We start from the raw sequence: 23,980 nt of genomic DNA on the forward strand, positions 1-23,980 counted from the left end.
ACTGTGTATCCTACACTGTGCTAAGTGCTTTAAAAGTTCTGTCTGACTTGATAATGACATAGAACTAAAACAGGTGCTGGCATTCTGAACCTACCTGGCCAGGCCCAACAACAAAATTCTACAACAGCATCTTCATTCAGACATTTATAATCACACCCCTCCAAAATGCTGGAAGATGATGCCTTTGTATCGATTACAGCAGACTCACCCATTTGGCTTCGCTCTTACTCCTCCCATTTGTCATGTTTCTGCTCTTGCAGCCCCACTGCTTCTGTTCTGCCTGCTCTGCTTCAGTCCCGTGGAATGTATGGGGCATAGTAGGGCCAACTAATGGTGGTAGGGGAGGCATATGTGTAGGTCAGAATAATGTTGTTGCATTATTAACCTAATTAGGAGAAGTGCTCAAAGGGGAAAAGTGAAGACTATGCTTCAGGTTATATCACTTAACTTGAATGACTCAAGCTTAGGTAAAGTTCTCAGTGGGAAATGCAAATAGTGAAATAAGATAAACTACAAATAACTATTTTAAATGAGTATTACAATATTTGGATGTTCAGTGAGATTATGGCTTATGATAATTTCAACACAGAAAGCAAAAGCTTTGTCTGCTGCTAGTGCCTTCCCTTTCAAACTTTTTTATTTAATTACTTTGCATTTATTTGTATTGTTCTATATTCTTTATATACTCATATTTGTACTTTTCTTCCCTATTACAATATTCATAAGGTCCTTAGGAGCAGAGATTGTTTAATTCACTATTTTTGTATTCCCAGCACCTAGCATGTCGCCGGGCACATAGTAGGTACTTAAATGAGTTTGGATTTGGTGATGGCGTTTTTGGCCTATGATATAGGTCTTACTCTCAAACACCAGTTTATAAAGGGATTCTCTTGTGTTTGCTTTATAATCAATGTCCAGTTTGTTATAGGTCCCAGTTGCCTGGGCTTCAGATTCTGAAACCATCTTTAGCTCTTCTGTCTGCTTTACCCCTCACTTCCAGTCAGTCAGTAAGTTCTGCAATAGCTACCCCTTTCTTCCTTCCCTCTCTCCCAGTCCCTTATTACCTTTTTCTGAATGATTGTCTGCATTACACCTCTCATATCCTGTTTGATCTTCCTTCCATCCTGCTATACTCTAGAAAAATTAATTCATCAGCAATTAATAGAATAGTCTGGAGTCTTCTCAGTATATTTCCTAAAGTATCCTATATATTGTTCCTACAGCAAAATCATCATTTTGCCCCCTTTGTTCCTTAGGTAGTAGATAGCCATTGAAGATTTTTGAGTGAAGTTCAAATTCTTCAGTCATTCAAAGTCATCCATGTTGGAGCTGCAAATTACTTTTAACACCTAATCTCTGACTGTTCTACTTTATGTAACCTATACTGCAACTACCTTAGGGTTATTCTGTTTTCAGACTTCCTTCCTTGGGTTGGGCTATCTCCTTTACTTGTTGACTGGACTCAGTCCTTTTCCTCCTTTTCTACTGTACACCACTCCCTGTCCAAATCTTACACATTCTTAAAAGCTTGGATATGTCTTCCATTATTTAGCTTTCTGTGGGTTTTTTTCTCCCAGCCCCCCAAGAAGAAGAAAAGAAAAAGTTGAAAGTTCTCTCTCCTTCCTCCGTGTGTTCATTACATCTTGTTAATTCTCTTACAGGCATCTATCACATTTGTTCTACTTTGTGTTATAATTATTTTATGCATGTTTTATCTCCTCTACCTGTCTATACATTTCCAATGGCAAGGACTGAGTCTTTTTTGTAATTATGTCTACCTTATTGCTTTGTACATAGTGAGAATTCAATAAATGTTTGCTGACTAACGTGGGAGACACAACCGAGTTGCTCAGTGTTATGTCCCAGTGCCTTGGCAGGAGTGAGCTTAACTAGAACTGTGAGTCATCCTAGAGAGGCTGAATCAAAAACACGTAACTCGTCCTTTCCTCTTCTTACCTTCTCCAACAACATAGTGATGTAATGACTTGGGAAACACCTGACAGTTGTGAGCCGTGAAGTCCAGTGAACATGCGCATTGTTTATACTTGAGCGTTTTTAGGATCTCCTTGGTGGCTGTTCATTTACACCAAGTCAGAGAGAAAGGGGAAGGAAGATACATGGAGCCATGAATCACTTTGATGCTGCCTCTTCCTCCCTTTTATTAGTCTTACCCTGTTCTTAATCCTGCAGTTTGCGCACACGGTCCATATTCTAGCTTACCAGTGTCATCTAATATCACATCATAATATGTATCAGGCAGTGGCATATTGACCAGTTTAAAGAGTCTATCAGTGCAATTTCCAGACCTCAACTCAGTTTAGATAGTCCCCCTGCTACAGCCTTGTGTAGACCAAAGAGGCCTGGAACTGCTGGCAGTGTTTTTTCAATTTCAGTCAGTAAACATTTATTAAATACCTACTGTGTTCCAGGCACTATGGTAAGGGCTAGGGATTCAAAGAAAGGCACCGGACATTCCCTGCACTCAAGAAACTCACTAAGCAGGGGAGACAACACACAGCCAATGCAGTGCAAACAAGCTCTATACAATATAAACTAGAGCTAGTCAACAGAGGGATGGCACTGACATGAAGGGGGGGTCAGGAAAAGCTTCTTATATTAAGGTAGGATTTAGCTGGGCCTTGAAGGAATCAGGGTGGCAAGGAGACAGAGTGGAGGAGGAAGAGCGTTTCAGGTCTGGAAGACAACCTGTGAAATCACTCATTCAGGAGATGGGCTGTCTGATGGAGGATCAGCCAGGAGGCCAGTGTCACTGGACTACCAAGTATGGCAGGAAAGGGCTTGTGGATGGTGTGAGGGACAAGAAAGACTGGAAGGATGGGAAGGAGGCAAGTTATGAAGGCTTGAATGCCAGATGGAGGATTTTGCAGATGATCCTAGAGGTGATGGGGAACCACTGTGTATTTAGTAGGGTAACATGGTCAAACCTGTCCTTTTGGAAGATCACTTTTGCTGCTGAATGGAGGGGTATGGATTGTAGTAGGGAAACCCTTGTGGCCGAGAGACATTCAGCAGTCTATTGTAAGAGTCTAGGCATGAGGTGATGAGGGCTTGCACCAGGCTGGTAGCAGCCCCAGAGAGGAGGGGGCATATACAAAAAGATGTTATGAAGTAAAATCAAGAGGCCTTAGCAACAGATGAATATAGTGGGAGGAGAAAGTGAGGATTCAAGGATTACAGCTGTGTTGTGAGCCTGGGTGACTTGGATAGTAGTAGTACCCTGGACAGTAAAGGGGACTTTTGGGATGCTTTGGGGTAGGGGCTAATGTTCAGTTCTGTATAAGTTGAGTTTAGGATGGGTCATCTTGACCAGTGTGTTGGGGAAAATGAGTTAAAATGCAGCCAGTGCTGGAAAAGGTGGCCAGGATGTCTGTCTCTTCAAGAGGGAGCTAGGTCTCAATGAGAGCTAGAAGAGAGGAGGAGTGGGAAAGGAAAAGATTTAAAATGAAAAAGCAAGTTTATTGCTTATAGAGCAAACATTCTAGAGAGCACAGTGAATGGAGTATGTAGCTTTAGTGGAACATGGGAGTGGGGTGGGAGAAGATTTGAGTTGAGGAGGATTGGATTAGGAAATTGGTCCAATCACGATTTAAGTAATGACCGCTGGTGGGGTGGTGGCATTTCAGAATCACTGAGATGTAGAGTGTATGACCTGGGTGGAATTTGTTAATCATTTGATAAATAAGTTCAAGTGGGTTTTCAACATCTGTAGGGCTTTGGTTATAGTTCTCTGACCTCTTTTATTTGTCTTGTTAAATGTTTCCCAATTACATTTTAATCCGGTTATGGCAGCACTGGCACTTGGGAGTTGGACATTCCTCCACCTCTCCTCTAGCCCAACTCTCTCCCTTTACAGACGGGGAATCCAAGGTGCAAAAAACTCAGGTGACTTGGCCAAGGCCACATAGGCAGTAACAAAACTTGAGAACAAAAGTATGAGCATGAGTTCCACAGGAGGGTAGTATTCGTTTTTAATTCTTTGAATTAATGTAATTCACTCTTTTCAGATTTATCATTATTTAAGCTATGAAATAAGGCATTTGAGTTCTTTTGGAAAAGGCACTAATATTGAACTATGTTTAACCAAAACAATTTTTAAAATTACAGATACTTATTCCTGAAATGGTAACAATGCATATTTTCCTAGTCTATATGCTAATATATTTCCTTTTTAGCATCAGAATCAGCGAATGTTAAAAATGTACATTTGATTACCCATTATGTTCCTTTTAAAATTTTCAACTCATGACTATTTCTTATGGCGATTCATATGGTTCACATGTAGACTTTCATTATGAACATTTGACAGTACCAAGAATTAGTGTTTGTTACAGACTTTAAAAAGCTGACAGCTACATACATTTCACTATAGAACTGTAGCAAACACCATTAAGACAGTTGAGGAAAGGAAATGTGAGTTGTTTAGAAGGCATTATACAGTAAAGATACCAAAGGCATGGGGAAAAAATGTCAGATCTTATTACTGACCCACACTACTTTCCCATCCGCATAAAAATTTTATGAGAATAATTGAAATACAAGTCAAAGACATTTTTGATGAAAATATGAAAAACATATGATATAGTAATTTAAAAAAAACCCCAAGAATGGAAACATTTCTCAACAGTTATGAGACCTGCAATGAATATAAGAAAAAAAGGGAGCAGAGAGAACTGCTGAATTTGGATTACAAAAAGAGCTAATCAATGGAACTATTTCCTTTTGCAGTTTTTTTCAGTTGAGAACATAAACTCTTAGGCTACTAATAAAATTATTTAAAATGATCAGTTTTGGAAATTGTTCCATACTCTTCCATTGCCACTGCTAAAAGCTTTGTTGATTTAGAGATACTCTAAACAATGCTTTACACTCCATTTCTTAAGGTTGATAGGGTCATCATTAATTGGTTAACAAGAAAATAGAAACCAATTGGGTCATTAAGTATAGTGATGTCCTGCCTTTACCTTAAAAAGGACTAGGGCTAATGAAGTTGAGATTGGGAGCTACACAAGTAGGCAGCACTTCATTTCCATTCAGTCGTTATTCGTTCATTAAGTTTAGCAAACATTTATTAAACACTTAGTGTGATAGAGATCCACGTGCTGTGCACTGGAATAGATAAAAATTTAGATTATGGTTGGTCTGTGCCCTAAAGCAGCTTCTGTTTGAGTAGGAAAGGAGGACTGTTAGCATTGGAGGGTTATGATTAATCAGTGCATTGCAGAGTTGCCAAAGCACTTTGCAAGGTTTGAGGGAGGCAATGTGGGAAGGCTTCTTGGAGGAGATAGCATTTGCATTAGGTCTTAAAGGATGAAGAGAAATTCAAAAAGACTATTGATTTTCCTATTAACAGTAACAAAAGCAAAACTTATTTTAATTTTATCCCAATGTGAAGATTTTATTTGTGAAACTTTAAATAGTATCAAATAAGCTCTGATATTTTTTATTTGCAGCCTGAAAGCTCTCTCACTATGCTGACATTGTGAATCATTATTAACAGTTTTAAAAAATATTTTAGTGCTATGTACATTTTTCCCTTATTTAAAATAATTCTGCTCACAGGAGATGGAAAATAGAAGAACTTGCTCATCTTATTAGAGTCCAAAGATTACTTCTCTGCACTAAGCCAAGAGCTATATAAGAAGTAATTTTAAAAAATTTTCTTTTTGCTTTTTGGAGGGCAATTGAGGTTAAATGACTTGCCCAAGGTCACATGGCTAGTTTTTGTGTGAAGTGTCTGAAGCTGGATTTGAACTCAGGCCCTCCTGACTCCAGGGCCAGTGCTCTATTCACTGCTCCACCTAGCCACCCCAAAGTTATTTAATTTTAAAGATTTAAAAAGCAGAGGAAAGTAAAAATATTTATATAAGTTAAATAAGGTGTGTTGAGAAATTGACCATTACCAGCAAAACTACTTTTCAAATTACCTTGTATTTACTTATTTGTTTACATTGTCTATTCCACTAGAATATAATCTTCTCAGGCGTAGGAACTGTTTTGTTTTTGCTTTGTATTACCCACACCTAGAACAGAGCGTTGTACATTTATCATTAGCTTTTTAATAAATTGAATTCAATTACTATTCAGAGCCATGGTATTTTTTTCCATCAGATATTTTGGTGAGATGCTGTGGGGGTATAGAAAAGAAATGAGATGACTTCAGCTCTCCAGAAGGTTATAATCTAGTTGAAATTATACAATATATACATAAAAAGACTTGTTAATTCTTAAAAAACTATATGTAAGTATAGATTAATTTAAATGGTACCTTGCCCTGTACCTGCTTCACATTTTTTCCTTTGTGTGGAATACCCTCTTGTCATCAACTGCCATTGAATTCCTATCAGTCAGCTTAGATGTCATTCCTTGGAAACCTTTCTTGATTTTTCTTATTCCCATGACTTCCCTTCCCAAATCAGTGATTATCAGTGACTTTTCTTTCCTTTGACCTATATTTTGCCTGCATCTCTACAATCTGCTTGTGTATTTTGCACTTCAATATATAACATATATATATATATAATATGTGTGTGTTTATGTCTATATCTTGTCATTTCTCTGTACTAGACTGGAAGTTCTGTGAGACTTTTCTATATCTAAATCTCTAATCTAGTAGGGAGGGCATTCTAAATGGCAACAATTATATAATATCTAGGAAGTATAAAAGCAAGTTATATCTTACCTAAACTTTTATTTTTTTACAGCAGTGCTTTGTATACTTTGTTGTTCAGTCATTTCAGTCATGTCTTATTCTGTGACCCAATTAGAAATTTTCTTGTCAAAGAGTAGTTTGATATTTCTTTCTCCAGTTCATTTTTTTACAGATGAGGAAACTGAGGCAAACACAGTTAAATGATTTGCCCAGGGTTACATAGCTAGTGTCTCAGGCCTGATTTAACTCAGGAAGATGACTGGCATCTCTCCACTGTGCCACTGAGCCATGTTCTGCACACAGTAGTAGGTGCTTAATATTTGGTGTTTTTAAAAGTAGATATAGCATATGCTGTACCTGACTTAAAAAGAACAGAAATCAGACCAGACATCCCCTTCCCCCAGCCAGTTTTTTTTAGCTTTAGAGAATTAATTGATAAAGTAGAGAAGTTTTTTTTTCTCTACATAGCACATATGGGCATGAAGCCTCAAACTTAAGAATTTATTAGTACATTTGGTGTTAGTTACATAGTAACACCAGCTGAAAGATATTACAACCCAACTGACTTTATCAATTCTCTGACTAAAGCAACATCCAATTGCAGATGCAGAACCTGGCAGTTCCTATGAAAATTAATATTGATTTTATATTTGATATTAACTCTGTAAGTGATTTTATTCAGTAACTACAAAATGTATTCTAAGGCTCTTTGTCTCTGAGCAAAGAAAACTACAAATCCAAAGGTTCAGTCTATCTCTCTGGATAGATAAGCTTTCCCACAATCACTGTTAAAAGAAAAAAACTCTGTTCTCAATACTCTCATAAAGCATTATCATAGCATTTCCTGTAAGGTTTATGTGTTTTCCTTGAGAAGCTAAATTAATTGACCTTGTCCCATCTTCCACAAAGATGATCTTGTCTAATCCCTGAGTTGCCAGTAAGTTTATATAACCGGACCCTTATTGGTAACTTCAGGATGCAGTTAGAACCCACAAAATTCATAAAAGCATTCCTTAGAGAGAGATAGTCTTCACCCCATGTGGGGCCATGCCTACTTAACTTAAGATAACCAATCATAATCTCTTACCTCTGTAATGCTGGCCAGTTACATGTTTTTGTCTTGTTCTTTGTTTATAAAAGTGAGTTGCATTTTCAGTTCTGGGTCTTTGACATAAATGAAGGCAGTCCACTGACCCTTTATTATCAGATTGTATGCTCTTGTTAATAAATTATATCTTGCTTGAAGAGAACTGTCTCAGTTTGCCTCTTTGTTAAATTCTGCCTGCAAAGTACCCTAGGCATGGGCTCTAAAGTTTTGTGACAGAACGGGCCAGTTAAGATGTTGTCAAGGAGATAAATGGTGTTGGGTGGAACACCAGAGTATTGGAAAAGTGATGGGTACATTCTTCAGTAAGAAAAATGCTGCTGTGCACATCTAAACCCTATGACAGAACTCCAATTTTAAACTCTGATTTACAGGGAAATTTTTCTACAAGAATATATTTCATTTTTCAAAACAGTCAACAGAAAGGTCAGATTTACTTTCTAACTGATTTTACTGAGAACATATTCCTACTCCATTGCCTCATTGTGGTGAGGTGATACTGAGTTCTGAAGGGCCATGTCAATGAAGCCTGAGCTCTGCCAAGTTCCTCCAAGCCATAAAGGCTTTGAACATTGTCCCAGATGTAGACTAGGTATGCTTTCCGAAGACCAGCCTCATTAGCATTAGATAATGATTGTTTCGGCCAAACAGCTGGCGAAAGGTATTTCATAAGAAACAAGGCATACCTTTTACAGTAGTATTGATGAGTTGCAGATTAAAGGAATGTTTGCAAATTGTGGGGAGAGGGAGAAGATGCTTTGAAAAGGGTGAATTGTTTTTTAACCCAAGTTTTGAAGAAGGAAAGGAATATGAATTTATCCTATCATATATGTTCAGAAAGTTAAGGCTCCCTCTTTATCATTAATATTATACCTCTGACCTGTGTCATCGTCCTCTTCACCCTTCGGTGATTTGTAGAAAACTCTGATGATAAAAATATCATTTCTCTTTCTCCTTAAGTTGACCTGTACTACTTCTTGACCTATACTGGTTCTTGAATGTCCTCATGTGAGTTTGCTATGCTATCCTCATTGTACTGTGTAAGTTCTGCTCTATTTGGAGTCAGAATACTTGAATTTGGATCCAAATCCTGTTATTTACTGCTTTAGTGACCTTGAACAAATCACTTAACTTCTCATTTGTAAATAGAGATTGAAATTCTAAGGTCTTTCCATCTCTAAATCTCTGATATAATCGGGAGGGCATTCTATATGTAGCAGTTATTATACTATCTGGGAAATATAAGAGCAAGAAGACTGGGAGAAGAGTGAAGTCAGATGTGCTTAGTTGCAGCAGAGAGTCTCGATTCAAGGAGGAGCTATAAATAAAAGTCAGTGAGATGAAGAGGTACGTTGTTGGAGGACCTTCAAGGTCAGGACTTGTAGTTATATTTGTTAAGCTGAGCTCTAGAAAGCCTTTGGTAGCTTTTAGCAAAGGAGTGACATGATGAAAACTATATTTAGGAAGGATGGTTTGAGCAGCTGCTTAGAGTGGATTGGAGAGAAGTAGCAAGGAGATCTGCTAGGAGCTGTTACAGTAGCCCAGTTATGAGCTAATAAGAACCTGGACAAGGGAAGCGACTAGAAATGTTTTTAAAAAGAGAGAGGAGGAGCATATTGCAAAGGAAGAAGCAGAAGAACTTGGTGATGAATTGAATATGGAAAGAAAAGGAAACAGAGGAGCCTCAGATTCCAAGGATCTAAGTTTGGGAGAGGATAATGATGGTTGATCATGGGAAGGAGTGACTTAGGGGGTAAGATTTTAAAGTTTGAGGCAAATTAAAATAGTTGCATGACAGATATCTGATGTTTGACTTTCTTGTTTCTGTTTCCAGGTGGGAAAACAGAGGAGACATCTTCCTATTTTCCTCACTTTGTAATAAGTGGTAGTCTAAATTATAAATTATTTGTAACTACCCTTATTTATTCTTCTTCTGCATTATTCATTTTCTTCTTATAAAAATTCAAATTCATGCCCCAGTAAGACTCCTAACTTGATTTATTATAGTAATGGTCTTATAACTTCTTTTTTAAAAAGACTTATTATTTAACCATCTTACTGTGTTGAAAGAGTTATTTTTAGACTTAGTAATGTCATTATCATGATGATGAGAATTGATAACAAGTATTCAAACTTGCTATTTCAAAATTTGAATTCATTTGTATTTTTGGGAATGTATCTGTATTTAAAATATGTAAATAATGTATTCACTAGTTTATTATTAAAATTACTTGTTTTGAGGGGAACCTTTACTCTCAAATTAAAAAAAAATTTAGATAGTCATAATTATGCTGTGGTCCCTAGATATCATTAGTGACAACTGGTTTAAAAACATTCTCCCAGAAAAGAACATTTTAGCATTTTTAGCAGTCCAAACTACCCTACTATAAAAGCCCATTTTCATAGAGCTTAGTATTTCTTTAATTTATTTTATCCTTGCAGTAACATTTTTACTTCATATTATTTTTGGAAGTAGTCTTTAAAAACAGAAGGGTTTTTAAATGAATTGTTCTTTTTGTGGGTATGCAGCAATCCCACCTGTTCAATCTCAACAACTTAACAATACTTGGCACTGAATGACAATTCACTTTAATATTCTCTAATATTCAGCTGTAGTATAATATTACCTTATCTATCTTTTCAGGGAAGAGAGGAGTGGTGGATTAGTCAGAATTAGTCTTAAATTACATCAATAACAACAATAATAATAATTGTTTATTAAAATTCCTTTTTAGCTTTATGTGTCCTTGAGTGAAACCTGTTTCTATTTACCTCTTGGCCAAAAACTCCAAACTCTTAGTATTCTTTGCTTCATTTCCTGCATCATATCTTACTATGCATTATACTTATTTAGACATCTCTTCCCTCCCTGTGCAAATTATATAAACATTTGAGGAAGAAAGATAGATAAAACACTCTGTCTACCTATCCTTGGTACCTAACTCTTGCCTTGTTCATAGTAGCAAGTAATTGACTTGCATAGAGTTTTCATTAAGATAGAGATATTGAAGAAGGAATCTAATTCAGATTTTAAATACTGACAGTATGATGGCATGTATTGTTCTGACTGTTTTGGGGTAGAGCTACATGGTTTGATAAAGGTTTATAGAAGGCACAGCATTATTTCCCATTCATGTAACCTTGGAAGAATTAAATGAAAATAATTTCAACCATCATTCTTCTGACAAAAGATTTCATTGTGCCATTAAACACTATTTCCCAGTGGATTTCAATAAGTGGAAGCTGAGTGGGAACAACTTAGCTTAGTGGTATCTTACATAAAAAAATCGTTAAATACAGGGTCCTATAGTCTTCTGTTACATGAAATCACTAATAGAAATGTAAATCAAAGACAGAAACATGCTTAAAGTACAGTGTGAGAGAGGTAAGCTTTGGGTTGCATCTTTAAACAAAATGTAGAGATAATAAAACTTGTCTCAAAAGTAAACAAATAAATGCAGTGGAGAAGAATATAACTGGTTTTACTACACATTCACTCTTAAATAAAGTACCATGTTTTAAACCTGTAACAGGCTAAAGGCAACAGGTAGTCACACATAGTGTATTTAGCAAAAATTATTCTTTTGAGGGGCTTTTGTTTGTTGATTAGCAAGAGTAGTAAATACCTGGTCTTTCACTAAAATGAAGACAAAATAACCAAGCCATCCCCACCAACCACCACTCTTCTTTTCTAAGGTGGAACCTGCTTAGAAGCACTTTTCTTTTGAGCAAGTGATGGGACAGGAGAAAAAAGGGAGGAGGAGAATAGGAATTTTCTTAGGAAATAAGGTTTTTAAAATCTTGTTCATAGGAGAAATAGCAAATTATGATAAAAATGTGTTTTTATCTTTTTAAATTGCAATTTCATCTATGGTGTGTGTGTGTGCGTATGCATGTGCATCCAACTGATTTTTAGAATGCTTTTCAAATATTGGTTTTGTCAGTTGTTCATGAGTAACTGTAAAAGTGCAACAAGGTATACAGTTGTTATAATTTACTAAGTGGCTACAAATTAGTGAATTCCCTGCCCTCCCCCATCCTTACCCCTTCCTGAGTCATTTACTTTATTGCCTATGTGACCTTGTAGATGTCATTTTACTTTTCTAGGTCTTAGTAGCCTTATCTGTAAAATTAGTGGGATTAGACTGGGTGATTTCTAAGGTACTTTCTATCTCTGATATTCTGTTATCCATTGAAATTCAGTTTTTCATGGAAAATACTTTTTGTTAGAACTTAACAGTATTTTAATTTTAAGATATTAAAACTCAAAGCTGTCAATAATGAATGGGATTGTTATACCTAAATTACACCTATAATTTAGGCATATGTACTTTTTAAGGTATATATACTTTAGGCATATATATATGCATTACATATATATTTAAGGCTTATATACATATGCACACATACACACTCTTTAAAAGAAAAGTTCACTTAGGTTACTATAGGACCCCCTTCCCATGAGATTGCCAGTGAAATGAGATTTAAATTGATTTGATTTGAAGCCCAGTTACTTCTGGTTAGTTCCTTGTAGTAGAAATAATACAGTATCATATAGAGTACACATAGTGTCCTATCTTCAAACAGCTGACTTATGAATAACTTTTACTTTACCTATCCCAACTTTACCTATTATTTCTTTCTATAGGCTCTATCCTCTAACTCCCAGTTGATGCCCCGCTAAGGGCTCTTTTCTTCACCTTTCCTCTATTAGAAATTGTTCTCTCCTGTTACAGATTGTTTGCTGCAGTTTCATGCTAGCTGACTGATTGTTGCTCACTTTCTTTCCTTATTAGGCTACCTTTCTACCCTTAAGTCCTTCTCTTTTAACTCCCTTGATTGTTAAGTTCTCTTTGCCTACTAGGGATTGGACATTAAGTTGTGAGGCTTAGTATTTACAGTCCAGTTGCCCTACTTTTTAGGGGTAAGAATAAGTCGAGATCTGTTATTTCATCATTGTAGGGAATTCCTGGTATAGCGTGCCAGAGCAGCTATGACCTGACCTCCAGCCACTGAAGGGAAGAGGAGAAAAGGACATTAGACCATTATACCGGGCTTATCTTCTGCCTCGTCTTCATGAGTCTTCTTTTGGCTTGGTCCCCAGCCTCCAGTGAGTGTGGAAGGGGGAGAGCTAGATGCAGTACCATTTAGCTTCTCCTGTTTGACCTCTAGCCTCTGGTGGAAGAAGAGAAGCACCATTCCATCATCCAGTCTCCTGAGGCTGAAATGAGCTCAAAGAGCACCCTTCTATCAAGTTTCCAGCATGGTCTCTTGTTTCAGGGAAGGAGAATATTACTACTCTCTTACAGCTCTAAGTTCTTGGTTCTTCACCTGAAGTGTCCAAGCCTCCTAAAGGGCTCCTCCTTGAGGTCACAATGCTCTTGATGTTGAAGATATCACAGAAGCATCCACTTAATGATTAACAAGTTCCCTCCCATCCAGTCATGCCCTCCTCATCCCAGTGACTCTAAAACCCCTAGATCATCACCCATCCTCCCCTGCCTGATTCTTTATTTCCTTTCTTCTGCAACCCTTCAGGACCCCAAAGTCTCAACCAAAAGCTACATGCCTCTTTAATTGTGCCTTCTAGAATACCTGCTCCATAGACAATAACCTTATTTTCATCTTAAATCTTTTCCTTTCCTACTCCTTTCTTTTGACTCTCACTGAGATCTGGCTTCCTCCTGATGACCAGTCACGCTGGCCACACTTTCCAGTACTAGCTGCACTTTGATTCATTATCCTCCAATCATTAGTCAAGATGGAGGAGTTGGAATACTCCTTGCTCCCTATGCTACTTCCAGATTCTCTCCTTACCGCCATCTCTCAGTAACCTCTCCTCTTTTGAGGTTCACATTTCCACCCAATCAAAGTTCTGATAGCTTTGGTCCATCATCTCCAGGATGATCCCTTTCCTTCCCCAATGAATTTGGTACCCGGCCCACAGACTTCCTTTCTTCCTCAACTCCAGCCCTCATTCTAGGCTTTTTCAGTGTACCTTTTAATGCTTCCTCAGAAACACTAATCTCTTTCATCAGCAACTCACTCCGAATCATTTATTCTTCTACCTCATCTCAGCTACATACAGAGACGATCATAGCCTTGGTCTTGCCACCCAGAAGTGCTCCCCCTCCAGGTTCACAAACCCTGAAATTCCCCAATACCAAAGCCAAGTGCTTCCATTCCATCCTGTTCCTTCCAAGAGATTGCTCCCCCTACCATCTCCATTCTCTCACTCATTCTCTCTCTGTCTACCAGATCCTTCCCTACTGCCTACCAGTATGCCTGTGTCTCCCCCAGACTCAAAAAGCTTTTGCTTGATCCTTCTACATTTATTAACTACCATCCCGTACCTCTCCTGCCTTTTGTGGCAAAATTCCTTGAGAAGGTCATCTACTTCTCTCATGCTTTCCTTAACTCCCCATAGTTTGGCTTCTGACCTCATCATCCAACCAATATGATGGACTGCAGCCGTAGTCTGCTGGTTGGTCTGCCTGCCTGTGTGTTTCCACTACTACATTCATTCTTCTACTACTGCATTCTCCACTTAGCTGCCAAAGTAAATTTTCTAAAGCAAAGGTCCAACTGTGTTAGTCCCCTATTCAGTAAACTGCAGTGGCTCCTTATCACCTATAGGATCAAATACAAAATCCTCTGGTGTTTAAAGCCCTTTGTAAACCCCACCCCCACCCCAGATCTCTTACACTTTATACCCCCTGCTGTGTTTATTGATTAACTGCAATTTGTAATTTTAGAGAATAGCCAAAGGCACTGAAAAGTTAGGTGACTTGCTCTGTGGTTCCATAGTATATGTTAGCGAGCGGAATTTAAATCCAGACCTTCCTGACTTTAAGGCCACCCTTAATCCACTACTGCATGCTGCCTCTCTGTCTTATTTTTTAGATTTCTTGTACAGCCAAACTAAGACTGGTTCAGGTAGCTTACTCTCATAGCTAGAACAGTCTGGACTTTCAGTTTTTAGGTGTCCATGAGAAGTATAATCAATTTGAGTTCATTCCAGAGTGTCTAAATGATGTATTCTGTTTGGATTGAGAATAGTCTGTATCCAAAATAACCTGAAATTTAGAGTAGTAGAAAAATAACAATACAATTTGAATACTAAAATATCAGTCGTGAAGAACAATCCTAATGAGATGTTTTCCAGGCCTTCTAGTTTCCTATCTATGAATCTTCCTCCTTGTGTGTAGAAGTTAGTGGGCACACCTTTCCTGCTTTGACTTTTTAATATAAATATTATTGATGTTTTTATTTTTTAAACTCAAGTATTTATGTATTTTTGAGGTGATAAGAGGCAAGGGGGGAGGGGAGGTGAAGGAAAGGTAAAACTATTGAAAAGGACATATTTTTTCTAATACAATAATTCTAGTTGAATAGTCCAGGTAATAGGAGAATACATAAACTTAGCTAAAAATGACACTTTTTAAAATTTTTGTTAAGAAGATTTAGGGGATATAGTTACTGATGAGGCCAGAAGCCAGATTTCAGAGGATTTAGAAGAGAGTAAGAAGAGACAGTTTTCTTAAGAAATATAGCAAGTTAGGGAAACAAATGGTCATGGTAGGATCAGACCAGGTTGTTGTAAGAATCGAATGAGTTTAATGTAGGTAAAACAGCCGGTAAACCTTACAGTGGTTTACTGTATGTAAATACAGGCTCATTTACTATATATAAATGTAGGCTATTATAATCTAGAACATTTAGGGCCAGAGTGTCAGAATACTTGAGTTGCTTTTGAGTGTTTTATTTTTAAAAAATTAGTTTAGTTAAATCACAAGTAATGAACATTTTGAGCTCTTTGTTACTGTTCAAGCCATGAAGTGACCAAAAAAAAACAAAACAAAAACCCAAACCAAATAGAAAAAGAAGATAATTGAGAACGGAGGGTTTACTTCTAAGGTACTGTGTGCTATTTGGGGTTGCTTAAAATACCAACACCTAGCTCAGGAGCTCACTTAGAGAAGGAAAATTAATAAATATTTGCTGAACAAATGAAAATCATTGCCCTTTTCCTTTTGCCCCTGAACTATGAATATGAATGTATCTTTTGAAAATTGAGTAAATAGGGAAGAGAGACTTTTTATAATAAAGTAGACTTAAAGTTAAATGCATTTAAGGACCAGGTACAGTTTGGTTTTACTCTTTGTATCTTTGGATGCACCCTCTGGTAAATTATTTTCTAGTTAATTAATAAATACTTTTTAAGCACCCTACTATGTGCCAGACACTGTACTAAGCTCTTGGGATACAGATAGGGAAAAAGAAAGATAGTTCTTGCCCTGTAAGGAACTTACAGTTTAACAGAGGAAGACCACAGGTAAGAGGAAGCTGAAGAAGAACTAGCTAACCCTGGGGCATGATGAAGAAGTCAAAGGAGTGCAGCCAGGTGGGAAATGAAGAGATGACCGGCCTGGGCTCCCTCCTTAAATGGAAGTTTGGGAACTCATTGCTCCAGACGCCAGTCCCAGGGGCAGAGGGCACCCGGGAGCTAATGTTTTTGCCTCCTATTCCTTGTTTTTTTCTTCTTGACAAACTGAGAGATGAGATTCTGGGTTGATACTTCTTTTTAGACCATATTAGGACATCTTTAAATTGATTTAATCTGTATTTGATTTTGACTTCTTATACTTTTTATTTTTGGTATACATCTGGAAATATGATAATAGTAATAGTTAACTAGTTTAAATGAGTCATTTTAGAGAGCACTTTAATTCTTCATGTTATTTAGTTTATAGCTATAAAGAGAACATTTCACTGGCTCATAGGTACTTAGATGTAGAGCTAGAAAAGGGTTTGAAGGTCATGTAGTTCCTTCTCCCCTCTAACCTCCCACCCTGCCCTCGATGGTTTTACAGATGAGAGACGTAAAGCCCAGAGAGATTGATTAAACTCACATAAGTAATAACTGAAGATCCAGGATATGAACCCAAGCCTTATGCCTTCAAACCCACTTTTTCTGTTATAGAATACTCTATTTTTTAATCCCCCTCCACCCAATAGCCTGTATTGTTGTTTAGTTGTTTCAGTTGTGTCTGACTCTTTGTGACCCCATTTAGGGTTTTCTTGGCAGAGATACTGGAATGGTTTGCCCTTTCCTTCTCTGGCTCATTTTACAGGTGAGGAAGCTGAGGCAAACAGGGTTAGGTGAGTTACCCAGGGTCACACAGCTAGGAAGTGTCTGAAGGTGGATTTGAATTCAGGAAGGTGAGTCTTCCTGACTCATCCACTACGACGCAGTCACCCCACCCAGGAGCTTTGAAAACCCCTTTCTGTTATCCTTAGCATCCTTCATCTGCCTGGTTTGAATCCTTATTGAGATGCTTCAGATGTGTGTGATCCTAGGCAAGTCATTTAACCCCCTCAGAGCCTCAGGTCTTCCTCATCTGTAAAGTATGGAGTTTGGACAAGGTTTTCTAAGATCCTTTCTAGCCACGAATCTGTAATCCCGTGACATCTTTCCTCTTTTGTTCTGTAGATCCCTTGTATCTAAAGGGTTGAGCAAAATTCGATTTATTGCTTTTGTTTTATTGGCAACTTACTTTTTTTGTACGTACAATTCTTAAAGATGTCAGATGTCACCTTTAGATTCCATTTTAAATCTTTTGTGATGGAATGAATGAATGAAGCCTTTATTAGTCTGTCAGCAAACATTTATTCAACACCTACGCTGTGCCAGGCACTGTGTCAAGCACTAGAAATACAAAGAAAGGCAGGACATCGCTGCTTTTCAAGAACTCACATTCTAATGGTGCAGAAAACATGCAGACAACAATGTACAAACAAGCAGTGTTTCCAGGATGAATTGTAAGTAATCGTCAGCAGAGAGAAAGCATTAGATTTTGGTAGGTGATGGGGGAAGGGAGAAGGTTGGGAAAGGCTTCCTGTAAAAAGTGATATTTTAGCTGGGACTGGAGAAGCCTTCAGATAGAGAGGAGAGAGAGAAATGAGTGAAAATGCCCAGAGTCAGAGTAAGGAGAAATGGACTGTCTAGTTTGAGAAACAGACTGAGGCCTGTATCACTAGATCACAGAGAATGTGAGAGGTGTGCATGGTAACTGGAAAAGTTGGGGAGGGGGTCTGATAATCTTTGCAAAGCACTGGATTAAGGAGATAAAATTAGAAAAGTAACCCAGCCACTGGGGAGTTCACAATCTAATAGGGGAGACACTGCATATGGAAACTTCCAGCTGCAAGTCAGATAAAGAGGTCCCTTGGTCCTTACAGTATAGCAGCAAAACAGATGGTAATGCCTAGCGTAAATAATTGCTATTTATGTTATCATGCAGTTGGAAGGCATGTTCAAAACTGACTGACCACATGCCCATTCATTGTCATTTCCACTAAAAAAGTCATATCGGTTTTTGGAGTTGTACCATGTGATATTGCCAAGGCTTTTGGTGACGAGAACTTTATTTTCTATAACTTCTCTAGATATGTCTGTAGCACCTGTAGGAGCACTGGACTGGAAGCATTGGTATTTAATACTGTCAGCCTGGTGAAACCCACCCCTCAAAATGCAGAGGAGTCCAAGCTGTGTTGAAAGCAGAAAAGTTTTACTAGAAGGAAAATCAGACACTAGTGCCGAGGTCCCCCCTGTACAAGGTACAAAGGAGTCCAAAGCCCAGGAGAGGCAGGGAAGATTTGTGCCTAAAAACCACAAAGGGAGGCTCCAGGGAGGGGTTGGGTAAAAGAATGGACAATCTATTCCAGGAACAGGTGGACACAGAAGCAGGAACAGTTGAATTGCAAGGCTGGTTTGTGCTAGTTTGGGGGACACAGCTTAGCAGGGTCAGCCAGTGAACCCCAGCAAAGGCATCTGGGAGTGAGCAAGACTTTCACTCTTTTCAGTAAACAGGCTTACTCTCTGTCCAGGGCATCTGCCTGGTAAGGTAACTCATAGAAAATAGACGTATCAATCTCAGAGGCACTTCCACAATACCTATGTTGAACACTGTATAGAATATAATCTATTTTTATACATCTTATACTGTTGGCTTTGATCTTTCTGGAAACATGTAAATGAATGCACTGTCTGTGGCTTCCCACTCCAGAGAAGCCTCTTGATTTCTTGGTTTGTGTTTGAGAGAATTTCATCTGCCTGCAGTACTGAAGAAATGTTACCTTTCCATTGCAAAAGTTTTATTATTATAATGATTTATCATGCTTTTAAAAGGGTGCATCAAGATTAACACAGGAATGATTTTTGTGTTTCCTCAACAGAAATCACAGCCCGTTAATGAGTTTCGGAGCCAGCTTTGTCAGTTTTTTGGTAAGTTGTTCTGGGAATAGAATAAAGGGAGAAGAGAATAGATAGGTTCTATAAGTGTGTTCTTTGGAAAAGATCATGTAAGTTTGAAACTGAAAGTGAGCCTGAATTATTAAGCAGTGTCTACTGAGTCATTTTTCTTCCTTATCTTAAAGCTAAATGGTTTATAAATTCTCTACTTTTTAATTTTTACATTTTCTTTATTTAAAAAAATCAATTGTTAAAATACAGATATAATTGAAAAGCCTGCCCAAGAGATCATATTCCTTCTAGGATTATTAAAAGGGATGAGATTTGAGTTTAAGTAATAAAATTATACTCTAATATAATTGTAAATGTGGGTTAGGATAGCCGAACTAAAGTCTACCAATTATTGTCACATTAGAAGCCCAGCTATAGGAAATTAGGGAAGAAGGATGGAACTTGCTTATACAATAAATTGAATAGTGTGTAAGAGTTCAGAATTTGGGTACTTTTAATTAACTCATACTTAGAAAAGTATGAGATAGGATACAAATAACATTTAAACCAAGTATGTTTTTAAAAATCTTAACAATAGATTGATTTTTGCAGGATCATTCCTTACTTCCAGTTATACATTGGCAAGTGGAGGTATAAACAACAGGAAGGAAAAAAATAGACCAGACTACAGAAGGAGTAATGATGATGATGATGATGATGATGATAACAACAGTAATAGCATCCGATATTTATATAGCATTTGCTATGTGCCAGGCACTGTACTAAGTGCTTTAAAATTGTTTTCTCATTTAATCCTCACAATACTATAGGAGGTAGGTGCTATTGTCATCCCCATTTTACAGATAAGGAAACTGAGGCAAATGGAAGTTAAGTGACTTGTCCAGGGTCACACAGCCAGTAAAGTGTCTGAGACCAGCCTGATTTTTAACTCAGATCTTCCTTGACTACAGGCCCTACACTATATCTACTGTACCAGCTGGTTGCCTCAGTTAGCATTAGCATTAATTCATTAGTATTAGCAAAAAGTGGAGAAACAGGAAATGGTATAAACCAGAAAAGCAAATAAGATGGTCAGTGTTACTACTTTGGCTACTCTATTGAAGAGGAATCTTGCTGCATAAGAAAATCATTAGATACTAGGATTCAGAGAACCTTATTTTTTCTGACCTTTTTTTTCTACCCACTTATTAGCCAAGTGACCTTAGGCAAAATACTTAATCTCTTAGCTTAACTTTTCTCATCTGTAAAATAGATATGCCTGCCCTGTCTTACCTCACAAAGTTATGGGAAAGGTTAATGGAGAGGTGGGTGGTGGTTTGGGTTTTTTGCTTGTTTTTGTGTGAAAGTACTAAAGGATGTGAAGTGGTGTTAGAGATGATGACAGTATTAATAAGGACTATTTTTATTGCCTTTTCTTCCTGCCCCTGCCTAGAGCTAGTTGAGCAGGAAAGCATGATGGGAAGTTAGGTCTTGCTGTACCTTTTTGCTGAGGACAGCATAATTTTTGGGGCTTTCAGCAGGACTGCTCTGTTAGTAGCCATCTAAAATCATTGTTATTTGAAAAGACTCTCCAAGGTTGGACTAGATGATATCTCAGATCATGTCTAGTTTTGACACTTATGAGTCTGTGATTATCATGGTACTGATATGATTACATGGTATCATTTCTACTGGAAACCCACAGGCTTTAGAGTCCATATTTCGGTTTTCGGTTTCATTTTTTTAGCTAAATAACTGTGACTTCAAATAAGTCACATTATAGTCCTCTCATCTGTAAAATGAGGAAATTGAACTGAATGAGCTCAAAAACCAACATCCTGTGCGTCTGTTCTAAGAGAACTTGTACTTTGTATTTGTTTACCTTGAACTTCTTTGAAACATTTTATGTTCTGGGCCAGGACTGAGAACCCAGGGTGAAAGCTGCTTGCTTTCAGTGTGCTCATCAGAAAGGACAAGGTCTTTGTTACTTCTTGTAGTAATAAAACACTCAAATTTAATGTAGTAAGGATTATTTCAATCAGTAATTGCATACATATTTATTATTATAACATTTTCTTTGCAGATGTCATAGAGTAGCTTTTTAAATTAGATTTTATTGATAGAAAGTTGAAGACACGGTAAATTCTGATTCTAGAAAATTTAAAGCCTTTACTAATTTTTTCTTTCTTTTGGAAGAACTAATTGAAAGAGAGTAACTTTTTTTCTCTTTTGGGCTAGTGTAACTTTGTGTACACTCATTATTGTCTCCCTGTCAAAATTTAGATATAATAAACCATATTAAATTTTCTGACACTTTATGATTCAATATTTAACATTTTTATTTTTGAAAGAATGCCATGATGACATTTGAGGAAGAAAAAATGCAGTTGGCATGTGATGACTTAAAAACGACAGAAAAACTATGTGAAAGTGAAGAAGCCGGGGTTATTGAAACTATAAAGAATAAGATCAAGAAGAATGTAAGTACAACATCATTTAAATGATAAATTTGGCACATTTGGAAAGATTGCTGCTCGGTTCTGACATTAATTATTACTGTGCCATGCTTTTGGTAGTTAGAACACAGATTTCATATTATTAAAAAGAATAAGAAACTAATGTACGTATTTATCAACTGGAACTATTTTCTGATTAATAGAATACTTAAAAGGCACTACCATCATTCAACATATTGTATTCGGTAACATGGAGATTCTGTGGATGTAAGGTGATGATTTGGCTTGAGAAGTAAAGGTATCAGCTCTACTTCCCTTGTACATACAGTCTTTAGATGACCCCTAAGTTTTCTTCCACATTTCTTATGCGTTACCAAGGACAGCTAGATATTTCTCCAAGTTAGCAATTAGGAATTTCTGCATTTGGAAACTAGGGTGGGAGAAATGGGAAGGTTTGATATTAATTTCTCTTTTATGAATACATCTTTAAATTTGGATGATCTTTATTTTCCAGTTGTCATCCTTTGATGCATGAAGACTTTCTTTGACTAATTACTCTTAAATGAACAAAACCTCTTCCCTATCCAATATTGGATATTGTAATATTGCTCCTGAGATTTCACTTAGTAGATAATTCATAGTTTCAAGTATATAAAGAAAAAATATAGGAAAACATTGCCAGGATTATTTCAGTCCATTTATATTGGTATATTTCAAAACAAAACAAAACAAACTACTACCCAACATCATTTAAGCACTAAAATATTTTCTTCAGCATTCATCCGTAATGTGGTCATAATATGATTCTTGCATTCTTTTTTTAAAAAGGTAAAGTAAGAAAAGATATGAACTATGGTACTTTGTAAATTTTTCTAGTAGTGTCTCTTCAGCATCTACATAGATTCTTTTTTTTTTTTAAAGTAATCGGAGTTAAGTAACTTGCTCAAGGTTACACGGCCAGTTATTTCTGGGTGTGGTTCTGAGTATCTGAGCCCGGACTTGATCCAGGTCATCCTGACACTGGAGCCGGTGCTCTTACTCACTGTGCTACCTGGCCGCCCTACATAGATTCTTTTAAAAGAAGTCTTCCACTGTTGATTATAGTGACTTGCATAAAATAGGTAGTTAACATTTGTTGAATTTTCAGCATGTGTTTGGAATTTTCTATTTTCTTATTGCTCTTTTAAATGTACTTGTAGGATGTAAGTTGAAGTGTTGACATATTTTAAAAAGATACTGTGGAATCCTAAGCATATATTACTAAATTTCATTTAGGCTTTTCTCTAAAACTACATTCTAGAAATATTTTCACTGTATATTTCCGTGAAAAGTTTGGAAATGTTATCATGACTCTAGTTGTCGATGTTAATCACAGTAGCTAAAATCTAAAAGTTATCTGCTGATACTTTGAAACTGTTATTTCCCCTTTTCTTATTTCATAGAATTTTTATTTCTTTTAATTTAAATTTGTTCATTTATTTCTGTTTTTCAACATTCACTTTTATAAGATTTTAAGTGCTAAATTTTCCCCCTCCCCAAGATGGCATTGCATAGAACTTATTTTTTGTGTGTCTTTTTTCTTTTTGGAGGGAAGCAGGCAGGGCAATTGGGGTTAAGTGACTTGCCCAAGGTCACACAACTAGTAAGTGTTAAGTGTCTGAGGCTGGATTTGAACTCAGGTCCTCTTGACTCCAGGGCCAGTGCTCTAGGTGCCACCTAGCCGCCCCATTACATAGAATTTTTAAAAGTTTATTTTCAGCTAACGTAAAATTAACTTTGAAAATTTTTTTAAATTAACTTTTGCTATAATCATAATGTTTTTCAGTAGTCATTTCTGTAACTATTAGATAAACTCTAACTATTTCTTCTTCTTAGAATGACTTTTATAGGGTCCAGTGAGAAAAATCATTTAATGAAGACACTCAAGGATAGCTTTATGATTTCTTGGCAATATGCAGAAGCTCTTTGTCATAGTCATTATGTTAAGCTGGCAGACCATTAGTCAAATTCACTCCTATTATGATTCAACCTCACAGTACTTTTACCTGAGTTAGAGCACTGAGTTATTTTTCTCTAAGTAGGTTAAAAAAGTTTTGGTTTTTTAAAATAGTCTTCCATTTTAGTTTTGTTTCTCATTTAAATACTCTGTTCTTGAAGCTTCAGTCTCTATTCACTCTCAGGGAGAGGTTTTTTTTTTAATACTTCTTTATTTTTAGTTTTCAACATTCATTTCCACAAGATTTTGAGTTCCAGATTTTTTCTCCCCTACCCCCCCAACCCAAGATGGCAATCATACTGATTTCCCCTTCCCGCAGTCTGCCCTCTCTTCTATCCCCCCACCCCTCCCCTTACCTCCTTCCCCTTATTCTCTTGTAGGGCAAGATGGATTTCTATACACCGTTGCCCACATATCTTATTTCCTGGTTGCATGTAAAAACAATTTTTTTAACATTTGTTTTTAAAACTTTGAGTTTCAGATTCCCACCCTTCTTTCCTCCTTACCC

At 37.0% G+C, this 23,980-nt stretch overlaps 1 protein-coding gene across 2 annotated transcripts in view; it reads left to right on the forward strand.

The window, feature by feature from the left end:
* The window catches only part of TTC39C (tetratricopeptide repeat domain 39C), a 112,453-nt gene that overhangs the window by 12,443 nt on the left and 76,030 nt on the right, over positions 1–23,980 (forward strand). Inside the window, exons 1-3 of one of the 2 annotated variants that reach the window (XM_069099800.1) lie at positions 9,270–9,528; positions 19,014–19,062; positions 21,372–21,500. In XM_069099800.1, coding sequence (XP_068955901.1) covers positions 19,030–19,062; positions 21,372–21,500 — 162 coding nt within the window. In that variant the 5' untranslated portion in view covers positions 9,270–9,528; positions 19,014–19,029. Of the gene's footprint in view, positions 1–9,269; positions 9,529–19,013; positions 19,063–21,371; positions 21,501–23,980 lie in introns of those variants that run through there. The other variant, XM_069099799.1, reaches the window with a different exon arrangement.

This window comes from Petaurus breviceps, unplaced genomic scaffold, assembly GCF_028583685.1.
Source record: "Petaurus breviceps papuanus isolate PSGF00001 unplaced genomic scaffold, PetGlider_PUasm1.0 38, whole genome shotgun sequence".
In the NCBI taxonomy this organism is placed as follows: Eukaryota; Metazoa; Chordata; class Mammalia; order Diprotodontia; family Petauridae; genus Petaurus; species Petaurus breviceps.